The 12,561-nt window shown below is 40.4% G+C and overlaps 1 protein-coding gene across 2 annotated transcripts in view; it reads left to right on the forward strand.

Moving 5' to 3' along the window:
• The window catches only part of NFKB1 (nuclear factor kappa B subunit 1), a 119,614-nt gene that overhangs the window by 88,785 nt on the left and 18,268 nt on the right, over positions 1-12,561 (forward strand). For both annotated transcript variants that reach the window (XM_060654542.3, XM_078445855.2), the window contains exons 12-15: positions 5,914-6,057; positions 7,389-7,478; positions 9,446-9,631; positions 10,766-10,907. In XM_060654542.3, the coding sequence (XP_060510525.2) occupies positions 5,914-6,057; positions 7,389-7,478; positions 9,446-9,631; positions 10,766-10,907 (562 nt within the window). The remainder of the gene's footprint in view (positions 1-5,913; positions 6,058-7,388; positions 7,479-9,445; positions 9,632-10,765; positions 10,908-12,561) is intronic.

A 12,561-nucleotide genomic window follows, 5' to 3' on the forward strand; every position in this document is an offset into this window, starting at 1 on the left:
CTTTTTTTGTAATTTTACATATTGATAGGTATGATTCTAAGAAAAGATCCGTAACATTTCACAAGACTGAAAAAGGGGTCATGGCACAAACAAAATCAGAAACCCCTGGATTAGAGGGAAGTGAGACCATAGTGGGAGGTCAATGAAATGATCGTCACAGAGCACCCAGGTCCTGGCTGATGTCTGAAGCCACAAAGGTTCTGCAGTGATGATCCACATGAGTGTTGGATCCTGTGGTAGCAATATGTGATGTGTGATCCTTGAAGAGGGCTTCTTTGCCTGTAACTCATGTTGTGGTGGGAGCATTTAGAAGATGATTCCATGAGTTCTTGTTTCTTTTCAGAGATCGTGACCTGTTTACTGATGGTCCCGATTCACAGCATTCCATTACTGTGGTGTGAAAACATTATCAACAAAAGAGCCTTTTTCCCCCCAGTCCACATAAGATTTCATGCAAAATCCCAGTGCATACACCTGACAGGCTCTGGTTAAAGTGGAAGTGGAGAGGGTTGCCTGGGTGGCTCGGTTGGTTGAGCGTCTGACTCTCGATTTCAGTTCAGGTCATGGTCTCACAGTTCATGAGTCCGAGCCCCATGTCAGGCTTTGCGCTGGCAGCTTGGAGGCTGCTTGGGATTCTCTCTCTCCCTCTGTCTCTGCCCCTTCTCCACTTGCTCTCTCTCTCTTACTCTCTTTCTCTCTCAAAATAAAGAAAAAGCATTAACAAAATTAAATAAATAAATAACTACAGTGGAGGTGGGGAGCCAGCCCACCTGCCCTCACTTCCCCACCCAGCGACAACCTGAGGTCTTCCAAATGCTTCAGTCTGCAGAAAGATGAAAATCACTGCTTTTGATTAAACACTCTTTTTTAAATAGACACAGGAGAGAAATTTTTGGACTTTCTGAGGGAAAAAATTAATTTCTTCTCCTAAAATATGTCTTAACATAATGTCCATTTTTTTCAACACAGAGAATTATGTTTAAAAAGGATACCCAGATTACCTACACATGTATGCATCGAGAAACATTCAAAGCTGAGCTTGGTTTCTAGGCTGCCAGTCTACCTTTTCCAGTGGTATTTGTTCATCAAAAGAGTGAGATACAGCAAGGACATGTTCAGGTGTTCATTCATAATAGGATCTATCAGATGCTCAGGTTAGAGAATGGGGTCTCCTGAAAGCTCAAATTCCTACCTGTATGCTTCAAGCACTTCCAGGCTGTCATTGACTAAAAGCTCCATGTAATACAAACAAGTAAGAAGAATCATCTGGAAAAATAAGAGTTAGAAGTTGAGCTCCACAGAAAGAATGGCCAACACATATTTTGACATATATTTATTCATTGTGAGATTGGAACTGTTTTATTGAAGGTAACAAATTACCTTGGTCAGTAAAACTTTCTGGATTGTAAATCCCAAAATGAAATAATCACAAGGAGAAATAATCACACCAGACATATAACCAGAAAAGTAGTGGGCCGGGGAGCCTGGGTGACTCAGTCAGTTTAGTATCCAACTCTTGTTTTCAGCTCAGGTCATGATCTCACAGTTCATGAGTTCAAGCCCCACATCAGGCTCTGTGCTAACAGCGTGGAGCCTGCTTGGGACTCTCTCTCTCCCCCCCTCTCTCTGCCCCTCCCCTGCTCTCTCTCTTACTCTCTCAAAAATAAATATTTTTTTAAAAAGAGAGAGAGAAGTAACAGGCCATTTAATATAAGAGTAAGTGGGAACACCTGGGTCGCTCAGTTGGTTGAGAGACCGACTTCGGCTCAGGTCATGATCTCATAGTTTGTGAGTTCAAGCCCCGCGTCGGGCTCTGTGCCGACAGCTCAGAGCCTGGAGCCTGCTTTTGATTCTGTGTCTCCCTCTCTCTCTGCCCCTCCCTCACTCATGCTCTGTATCTCTCTGTCTCAGAAATAAACATTAAAAAAAATTTTTTTTAAATAAGAATATAAGAGTCAGTGTATGAAAATGAATTAAAACTATACAACCCAGGGAATCTTTGTGTACATTTCTCAGAGGTCATTGAACACACCTTCCACTGCCCCAGCCCCTGCAGTCATTCCCTGTGTCAATTTTGTGTAGTTCATTTTTTTTATCAGTAAGCAAAATTGTCCTATCAATGAATTTAGGTATCTATTGTCTTCTTCCACCCTCTAATAGGAAGAATATTCTTTAGTTCATAGATTTGGTCTTTCATGTTCATTAGTACATTTCCAACATCTAGAACAGTATATGTCATATATTTTATTTTGTTTTAAGTAGTCTCAATGCCCATGTAGGGCATGAACTCACGACTCTGAGATCAAGAGCTGCATGCACTGCCAACCAAACCAGCCAGGCGTCCCTTAGTAGATGTCATATAGTAGATGCTGAGATATATCTGAGAGCTGGCTTTTTTTTTAAGTTTTAATTTTAATTCCAGTTAGTTAATACACAGTGCTATATTAGCTTTAGGTGTACAACATAGTGATTCAGTAATTTTATACATTACTCAGTGCTTGTCATGATAAGTATACTTTTGATCCCCTTTACCAATTTCACCCATCCCCCACCAGTCTCCTGGTAACCACCAGTTTGTTCTTTATATTTAAGGGTCTGGTTTTTTGTTTGTCTCTTTTTTCTTTGTTCATTTGTTTTGTTTCTTAAATTCCACAAATGAGTGAAATCATATGGTATTTGTCTTTCTCTGACTGACTTGTTTTGCTTAGCATAATACTCTGTAGCTGATCCATGTCATTGTAAATAGCAAGATCTTATTTTTTTTTATGCCATACACACACACACACACACACACACACACACTCACACACACACACACACACATATGTGTGTGTGTGTATATATATATATATATATATATATATACACACGTATATATATATCACATTTTCTTTATCCACTCATCAGTTGATGGACTCTTGAGCTGCTTCCATATCTTGGCTCTTATAATATGGGAGCTGACTTATTGACTGACCAACCAAGTTGCCATCCTTATCCCAAAGGCTGTTAATTTGTTGGGTGCCATCAAGGAGGACATCAGACAAAGAAATACAACATATTCCTTTCATTGTACAGAACCATCTGTTCCAGAACTCGACACCTGATATAGTTTTTGACCTTGTACCTCATGAAAATGTCATGGAGATGGTTGGGCTTAGGGAAGACAAGTTAAATAATCGAGAGAGGGACAATTGGCAAGGGAAGAAGATAGTTGAGGAACTGCTATATGAATGGCAAAAAAAAGACCATGTGATTTTTCAGTCTGAAAAGGTGGAGAATCAGAAGAAACGGAATCATAATCCTTAAATTATGAAAGGAATGCTTAGGATAGATGCAGACATCTTTACTAGCACACTAGAACCCAAAAAACGCGAATGAGGTACTTTTGAAGGCATACACATATCAAAATGAGGTGGATACTAAAAGCTTATCTACATTTGTGAACCAGACTATTATCTGCAATCACCAATTATTAAAGGAAGCAAAGACATTTTGGAGTGTTTCCCAAAGAATGGCAGTCTAATAGAATGGAAAGCTCACTGGCTTTGAATCTCATCTTCACTCTGCCCTGACCTCTGACAAGTCCCTTAATCATCCTAGCTTTTGTTTCCTCTTCTGTAAAAGGAGGGACCACTATTCTAGATGTTTGTAAACATCTAGAATAGGTTGATGTTTCATAGTACAACCCATGCTGCCCCTGTCAAAGGCAGACCACAGGGATACATGAATGTGATGAGACTATCTCCATGTTCAATTCTGGGGAAATTCAGGCTGGTTCTTTTATTTAAAAACTTGTCATAATGAAATATTCTGTATCAGTTTCTTGTCGTTGAAATCTTAGTGGATGTATAATAGTTAATATTTTTAAAGTGACTGAAAAATTCCCATTTTACAGTAAAATAAAACCATTGAACATCTCTGTTTTATAAAACAGAAAAAGTACATAGCGAGTACCAAATGATCTCTTTGGTAGAACACGTCAGCAGATAACATGTACTCCTGAAGATGAATAAGTTGTCTGCTTCCCTCTTGTGTTTCATATTTCTAATGAACTAATATTCAATGTGAGATCCCCAGTTTATAGGATGAGTAATAAGTATGACTATTAGTTGGTTATAGTACAACTGATGGAAAATTTTTATAAATCTGTTCAAAACCTTTGAAAAGGAAATTTGTAAAGTTTCTCTACTTTGAGGCCAACGCTTTCTAGTAGAAGCACATTCTCTTCAAAGTTGACCCACATTGGCTTTCTTCCTAACAGGTCTGGACATGATCCATTTTTAAAGGATTATTTTAAGGGTACTTTGCTATCCTACTTTTCCATGTTTCAGTCTTCCAGCTGTGCTCAGGTGACTGTAATAATCAGTAAAAGCATTCTTTCGAGCCCTGAGATGGCTGAAATAACCACAAAATTAGAAATAAGTAGAGATCTGTCTGGACATAAGCAATGGCCAAAACTAACATTGAAGAATTGGAAATAGGACAATTGTTAAGTATCAGGCTGCTGATTGAAAAAAAAAAAAAAAGAATACCACATTGCCTGTTTATTTAAACAGAAATTTTACATCACCCTTTCAGTCCAAAAGAGAGAAGGGGAAAAAAAAAAAATACATGATAGGAAAATGAGAGAAGAGAAAGGGAAACAGAAAGAAGAAACAAGAGCTCAATAATGGACCACAATGGCAGTGGGCTGGGGAGAACAGATAGTGAGAAGCAAAAGAAAAACTACAACAACACGAGGAATGAGGAATGATAGTGCAAATGGCATCTAGACCTGGACAGCCAAAAATCTCAGAGGGCATCACTGTGTTTTAAGTCAAGTCTTTAGACTTTCGGCCTCCTGTATCTCCTCAGTCACCAATGACTGCCAATCCCTCTTTCATTGCATTCCTGGGGTCCACCCATTTGTATTATCACGGTGACCACTAAGGAACAGCCCCATTCCCTTCCGTTTGCACTGTCTCTGCCTCTCACTTTGACTCTTTGTTTTGTCCTACACACCAGTGGCAGATGAATCTTCTTAAACTAGCACGCTGTACACATCATCCCCCAGTTCAGAAACATCCAGTGGCCCTCCTGCTTGTAAACTCCTTGGGTTCACAATCCAGGAGCCCGACAGTGTGGTTCCAGTCAGCCCCACTTCTCAAGACTCACTTATGCTAAACTCTCACTTCAGCTAGACTGATCCATAAGCACACAGTGCGCATTCTTCCTTCATTATTTTGCCTCTACATCCCATTTCCAGCTCATCCTCCCATTGCCCTCTCCTGATATAAAGTAGATTCTGGAAAGCTTTTCCTGAATTTTCCAGCCCATAGGTACTTCCTGGAAGTTCTCCTTTGACCCCCTGGAACACTGCTTTGCAACCATAAATTTAACATAGAGAGCTTTATGATGCTATCTCTCCCAAGTCTTTCCCCCACAACCTTTCAATTGTATTGGAGGGTTCTTGACAGCAAAGACCTTGTTCATTCTTCTCTTTCCCCTTAGCACTTAGCTCACAGTAGATGCATTACAAATGTTAGTTGGTTGGTAATAGTGGTTTGTATGACCAAATGAAAATGCTCAATATTGTTTTCCTTCTCCGGTATCTCTAGTATCTTAATAATTGATGGGAAGTCTAGTCTTTCGCTAATTTGAATGACACTGGGGACTTCAGAAACTGTTGTTTCTTAACTGTAGAGAGGATTTGGGTGTGTACTGTTCTGTGGTCTCTCCGAGGCTGGTTCTCCGTCTTCATAGCCATTGGAATAAATATAATGCTTCTTGAAATTTGGCATCTCTTCCTCCTTGGGTGATTTCTGTTTCCCTTTAAGATGTTTAAAAATACCATCAGAATCAATATTCTTTCTGTGGCTAGTTGTGGAATTGAATCAGTCTTTTCTCCTTTGGTTTCTCTTCCTTTAACTACAGATAAAGAGGAAGTGCAGAGGAAACGGCAGAAGCTCATGCCTAATTTCTCTGATAGTTTCGGCGGCGGTAGTGGTGCTGGAGCTGGAGGTGGAGGCATGTTTGGCAGTGGCGGTGGAGGAGGGGGTGCCGGAGGTACGGGTCCAGGTACGAATTGAGTCTCCTCTTCCTAAAGCTTTTCCCGTTGGAGAAGCTAGAATTGTCTTTCCCTAGATTTCCCAGATGGTCTGTGGGTTGAGTGGCTGTGACGTTACTGAGTGTGACATAGGAAATTAATTAAAATTTTAATAAGTGTATTTTTTCAAAGAAATGCATGTTCACTTGGCAATATGTAGATAATACCAAAAACTCTAAGAAGAAAAACAGTCACTCAAGTTCAGTTATATGAAGAACGTGTCTATTCACGTTTTGGTATATTTTCTTCCTTTCTTCCTCCTTCCCTCCCTTCCTTCCTTCTTTGCTTCTATACTTGTCTTGGTTTTCTTTGGCAACATTAAAAAGATTTCATGTTATATATACTAGCATTGTAGAATATCTGAAGACACATAAAATCCTGCCATCAAAGGTTAACTTCTTCTAATTTTATTCTGTGCAAACGTCACAGTAGATATTTTTTGCATTTTCATGAGTACAGCTACAATCTTCATAATGCATTGTATTTAATCTATTTACCTACGTTAGTTATTTATTATCATAAATGATTGTGTACATGGAGTCATATATGCTGCTTTTCCCTAATGGGTTAACATAAGCATTTCCTCCATGGTAATATAAATATTATGTAAGCATAATTTCTTAAGGATCATTTTAATGACTCATATTTCACCAAGTGAATATTCCATAGTATTACTTACTTGAATGCGTTTCCTGTTTTTTATTGTTTTTACTGATCTCCTTTGTCCACGTTGTTTTTCTTTTATTCCAGACTGTTTTTGTAAATTAGATTCTTTGAAGTAAAATTACAATGTCAGAGAGTATGACCTCTAATTTTACGTACGACTTTTTATGCTTCCACCAAAAATGCATGAGCATGCACAGTGTGGTCATGTTTCCTTGAGGACTCGGTAGTTTGTATTTTGTTTGGTTCAGTTTTTCCTGCCAGACATTATTTGAAGGCCCTCTGTGTCAGCAAGTCTGAGTTTGGGTGGTGAGCACTCCCACACAACAGTGGGAGACTTTCTCCAGCGTGAACTCCTCCATGCGGCCCCAGGCCTGGGCATTGCCTGAGTTGCCAAAATGTAAACTTGGTCCGAGTGGAATTCTGATCATCCCATGATCCCCACAATGTGTCTTACTAACTCACAATGGCAGCACCACGTCAGGCACTCTGCCCTCCCACACCAAAGCCTGTGCTCACCTGAGGGAAGGACACCAAACTTTGCTGACTCTTCATAAAACACACACACACACACACACACACACACACACACACACACACACCCATCATGAGGTTTCATTAGTTTTGCTTGCCATTTCAGGGTATGGCTTCCCCCACTATGGATTCCCTACATACGGTGGAATTACCTTCCATCCTGGAACCACTAAATCTAATGCTGGGATGAAACATGGTAAGTAATACAGTTTTTTTTCCAATAGTGAAGAAAGAATGAAAAATTAAAAGTTTTATATTATTACTCATCACATTGTCATCTTGAAAAAATTTGATAAATGCAGGTAAACTGAGAAGATACTTTTGCATAAAAAAATGTTATTTCCTGTGGCAAATATAAATTCTATTCCCAATCTTATGTTTCTACTTATATATTTACTTCTTTTTTTTTTTTTTTTTTTTAACGTTTATTTATTTTTGAGACAGAGAGAGACAGAGCATGAACGGGGGAGGGTCAGAGAGAGGGAGACACAGAATCCGAAACAGGCTCCAGGCTCTGAGCTGTCAGCACAGAGCCCGACGCGGGGCCTGAACCCACGGACCGCGAGATCATGACCTGAGCCGAAGTCGGCCGCTTAACCGACTGAGCCACCCAGGCGCCCCTATATTTACTTCTTAAGTGACATGAACAAGGGGAAGAAAAGAGCATTAAAAAGGGACATATGGAGACACTTGACTAAAAAAGTCACCAAACTTAACTGTCCTCTCCTGTTTTCTTCTCAAATGCTACACTTTTGAAGACATTTTGAGTTTTATAGGGATGGCCTTTCCCCTCAAATGCATCCCTTCATATGCAGTTGTCACATGCTGTGTTCCTAGCTTGTATTACGTGTCCATTCTAGTGTACCCATTGAAGCAATAATACAATAAAGTCTTCCCATGTATTGAATGCCTGTTTGATGTCAGGTGCTATTTCTACATGTTTTAACTGTCATCTTCATGATTGCTCTAAGGAAAATAGTAATGCCTCCATTTTATGGACAGAGGACACCAACGTTCAGAAAGGTTCATTCACTCACTGAAGGCACATATCTGTTATTGGCAGGACCTGGATTTGAACCAGCTCTGCTCACAAAACATAGGTGCTTTCATAGTACCTGCCAGATAATATGGTCAGACTGGAAAGAGCACAGAAATGGCATACCGAGTAACTCCCACACTACAGAATGTGACTTGATATTATGTCTTAACAACTTGCTTGGTTAATTAGCATTAGGAAAAAAATAATTCCTGTTTGTTTGGGGTGTTTTGAGAGAGAGAGAGAAAGAGAGAGAGAGAGAGAGAGGCTCTGGGCTCAGTGAGGAGCCCCACAGGGGGCTCGATCTTTCAACCATGAGATCATGACCTGGGCTGAAATCAAGAGTTGGATGTTTAACTGACTGAGTTACCCAGGCACCCCATAACTCCTGTTTCTTTTTTTATTGTTATTATATGTTATTTAAAAAAAATTTTTTTAACATTTATTTATTTTTGAGAGACAGAGCATGAGTGGGGGAGGTGCAGAGAGAGGGAGACAGAGAATCTGAAGCAGGCTCCAAGCTCTGAGCTGTCAGTGCAGAGCCTAATGCAGGGCTCGAACTCACAAACTGTGTGATCATGACCTGAGCTGAAGTCGGAAGCTTAACTGACTGAGCCACCCACGCACCCCATAACTCCTCTGTTTCTATTTAAACTTTAAAAATTCCACTTCCCTGCAATTCACAGAAGAGCTTTATTTCATTTTTCTCCTTTACAAATAAACAGAATGAAATGTAAGTTTTTAAAAGTGTATATGAAATTTTTTTTAAGATCTTGAAAGTTCTTATCACAAAAAAAGTGTAACTATGTGCGCTGACTAATGGTAACTCAACTTACTGTGGTGATCATTTGACAATATATACAAATATCAAATCATTATGTTGTACACCTGAAACTAATGGAATATGTCACACTCCGTAAAAATGTGTCTTTGAGACGCGAGAGTTTAAAATAGCTCCAAAACAGGTTACCTATGATATGAGTATTTTAAAAGGAATTTCAAATTACTGTTTTTCTTTTCCCTTTGCAGTAAACTTGCCTATCTTTTATCTGACCTTCGCTGAAACAGGGAATTATCACTTAATGGAATTTAGTGAGAAAAATCTAATGTTTCTGCTTTTATCTTAGGAACCATAGACTCCCCATCTAAAAATGACCCTGAGGGTTGCAGCAAGAGTGTGGACAGAGACGCAGTGAACCTCTCTGGGAAAGTAACTGAACCCACAGAACAAGATAAGGAGTCTGGCACTGGAGAAGATGAAGTTACCCTGACGTATACAGTAGGAGTAAAGGAAGAGAATTCTAGGTTTCAGGGTAAGTGAGTACACATGTGATTACATTGTATTGACTGGTGAGGGGATAGGTTGGTTCCAGGAAGCTATTGTCAGAAGACCGGTTTATTTTCTGTTAATCTAAAAATGATATATCAATATCTTGTTCGGTGTGCCCTTCAGAGTCCTGTATGCCTCTTGAAAAGCATGTGTCAGAGCATTTAATTCACACTGAAATTTCCATTTTCCCTGTGTTATCTCTGAATAAAGTACTGGAATATGCATATGCATTCTCCAATCATAATTATGCAGTTTTAGGATATCGTGGGAGATAATCTAATTCATTTCCACCACAGATAATAGAGAAGTTCCCATAACTTCAATAGTCTTCTTCCTCTAGACCGTAGTTGGACCATCACACTGAAGTAGAACTTGGCCTGAAAATGAGAACTTTTCCTTTTACCTTGATGCCCTCTTTGAACAATTAGGATTAAGGGGGACAGTGCACTTTGCACGTAATTTGAACCAGTACTCATTAGAGAAAAGAGAAGGGAAAGAGAGCAAATATTTCAGCTTAGTGGCCTCTTATGGTCTCTATCACAAATTCTTTTTTTTTAAATACCGCTTTAAAAACATACAAAGCATGGTTAGGTAGGGGACCGTATAAAAACAGGCCACATACTGGTTTTGACCCTCAGGTCCAAATTTGCCTTTTCCTGACCTTGAAGCAAACTTCACAAGAACACGGATGGCTTAGGGAAAGTCTGTCTGTGGCAGAGACTGTGGTTTTTGACACTTTGCCTAACGAGACAGTGGTTTAAGACTCCAATGAAGGATTATTTCATCAAGAGATTGATTATTTACAGTATAGTCAAGCCAATCAACATTATTTGGAGACTGATTGTTCCCCCTGAAGTAACAGACCTATCTAAATTTCTTTCCCCTAACAAACCACACACAGAGTTTTCAGATCAGCCTCTGTATTTGTCAGTAAGCCAACGTGCAGTTGTGCTTTTGCTAACGAACGCAACCAGGAGCACTGAAAGGAGCAGATGCAACTAAAACGATGTGGGTCGAGGTATCAGAACACTGATGTTGATGGTTTTGGCCCCAGGCATGCCACACCCGTAGAGCAAGTATAGGAAACTCCACTGTGATTGTGCTCATTGCCTTGCAGATAACTTCTTCCTAGAGAAGGCTATGCAGCTGGCCAAGCGGCATGCCAATGCCCTTTTTGACTACGCAGTGACAGGAGATGTGAAGATGCTGCTGGCTGTTCAGCGCCATCTCGCTGCAGTGCAGGATGAGAATGGGGACAGGTAAGTCAGGACTTTTGCAAACAAAGGTTGTTTTAGGGTAAGGAAGTGAGAAAATCATCGTATGCATACTGGCTAGGGATAAAAAGAATTGTTTAAAGGTATTGGGTCCTGTAACTGGAAGACTGTCACGGACAGTCCTGTGTCAGTGAGGTTGAATCCATAATTTGCTTCTCTGGTCCTGTGGTTCCCACCTGTTGGACGTTAGAACATTTAAGCCTTCATCTAAGAGCACATCAGGCTGGGCAAGAAGGATAAGATATGTGCGGGGAATGGTACGTTTTCAAAAACCTTGCTTTATTTATTGGGATAACATTTGGGATAAAATTTAACAAACACGTATTTATTTATTGGGTTAATAACATCTGCTTTATTTACCAAAATGAGATGACAATAAATGTGGTCCAACCAAATTCCTAAAGCACTTGTTACCCCGGCTGCACAGTTCTCCTGGTAGTAGTGTCAAGAAAAAGCCCAGTAAAGACAGCACAACAACAACGGTAACAAAACAAGTAAGCGATCATTGTCATTCTTTCCCAGTTATTGGTTCCTTCCCTACTGCCTCTGCTACTGGTTACCAGTCTGGGACTGGATCAGACTCCTGTGACAGCCATAACCCACGCTGTGTGGGAGTCCAACATTCCACTCAGCATGCCTCCGTTTCTGCTGTTACTGAGCTTATATTTGCAAAGCACCTGGCTTCTTTCTAAAACAGTTCTCGGAGTCCTCGCATCGAGACTCCAAAATGATCTCAAAAGCCAGTGAGAATAACAAGAGACAACAGCCCTCATATTCGAGTCAAGGGCCTTATCTAAAACTTTCCTAAAATAGTGTCAACACTGAGAAACCCTTTTCTGTAGAGGAGTTCCTGAGTGCTATGTTTTCAACCTCAGTTAAAAAACTGAATCAAACACTTCAGGAAAGTGCCAACCTCAGGGTTTCAAACAGAGACCTTTGTTCTCATTCCTTGCAACGTAACCAAGGATGTGGTATAACCACTGGCCTTGTTATACAGTATGAGAGGAACCGGTACAGCCTTCCTCATGCAATGCTGCGAACAGCAGAATGCTTTTACAGGGTTAAAGAATCCAATTAGCACTCAATAACATGGAACCACAAGAGAAAGCAGTTAACCAAGATAGAACAGGGTTTCAAGTGATATTTTCAGGGACCTGCTGCATTGATGAGCCTGAGAAAGATGAGCACATAGAAGCTAGGAAGGGCTGCTGGTATATGAAGGGAAGGTTGTGGAAAAGATTTCGGGGCACATGCATTCAAGTGGGTGCATTGAGGGGAAGACGCACGCATTCCCCTCAATGCACCCACTTGAATGCATATGCCCCGAAATCTTTTCCACAGCCTTCCCTTCATACACCATACACCACGCATGTGTAAGGACACATATGGAGGGACCAAGGAGGTGACTTTCCCCACCCAGCAGAACATGAATACTTAGAGTCCCCTCCTAGGACCACAAACATACTCCTCCTGCAAGCAGGCCCTCAGGGCTTGCCACAGGTAGAGGGCAGAGACGAGCGATGTGGAGAGACCAAAGAGGAGCCCTCGTAAGAATACAGACAAAGGAAAACCATTGGTCCTCACAGCTCAGGTCTCGTTTTCATTGAACTCGTCACGCTCAGCTAATAATCTGAATCTT

The sequence above is a fragment of the Panthera onca genome, chromosome B1, assembly GCF_046562875.1.
Source record: "Panthera onca isolate mPanOnc1 chromosome B1, mPanOnc1 haplotype 2, whole genome shotgun sequence".
NCBI classification, from domain to species: Eukaryota; Metazoa; Chordata; class Mammalia; order Carnivora; family Felidae; genus Panthera; species Panthera onca.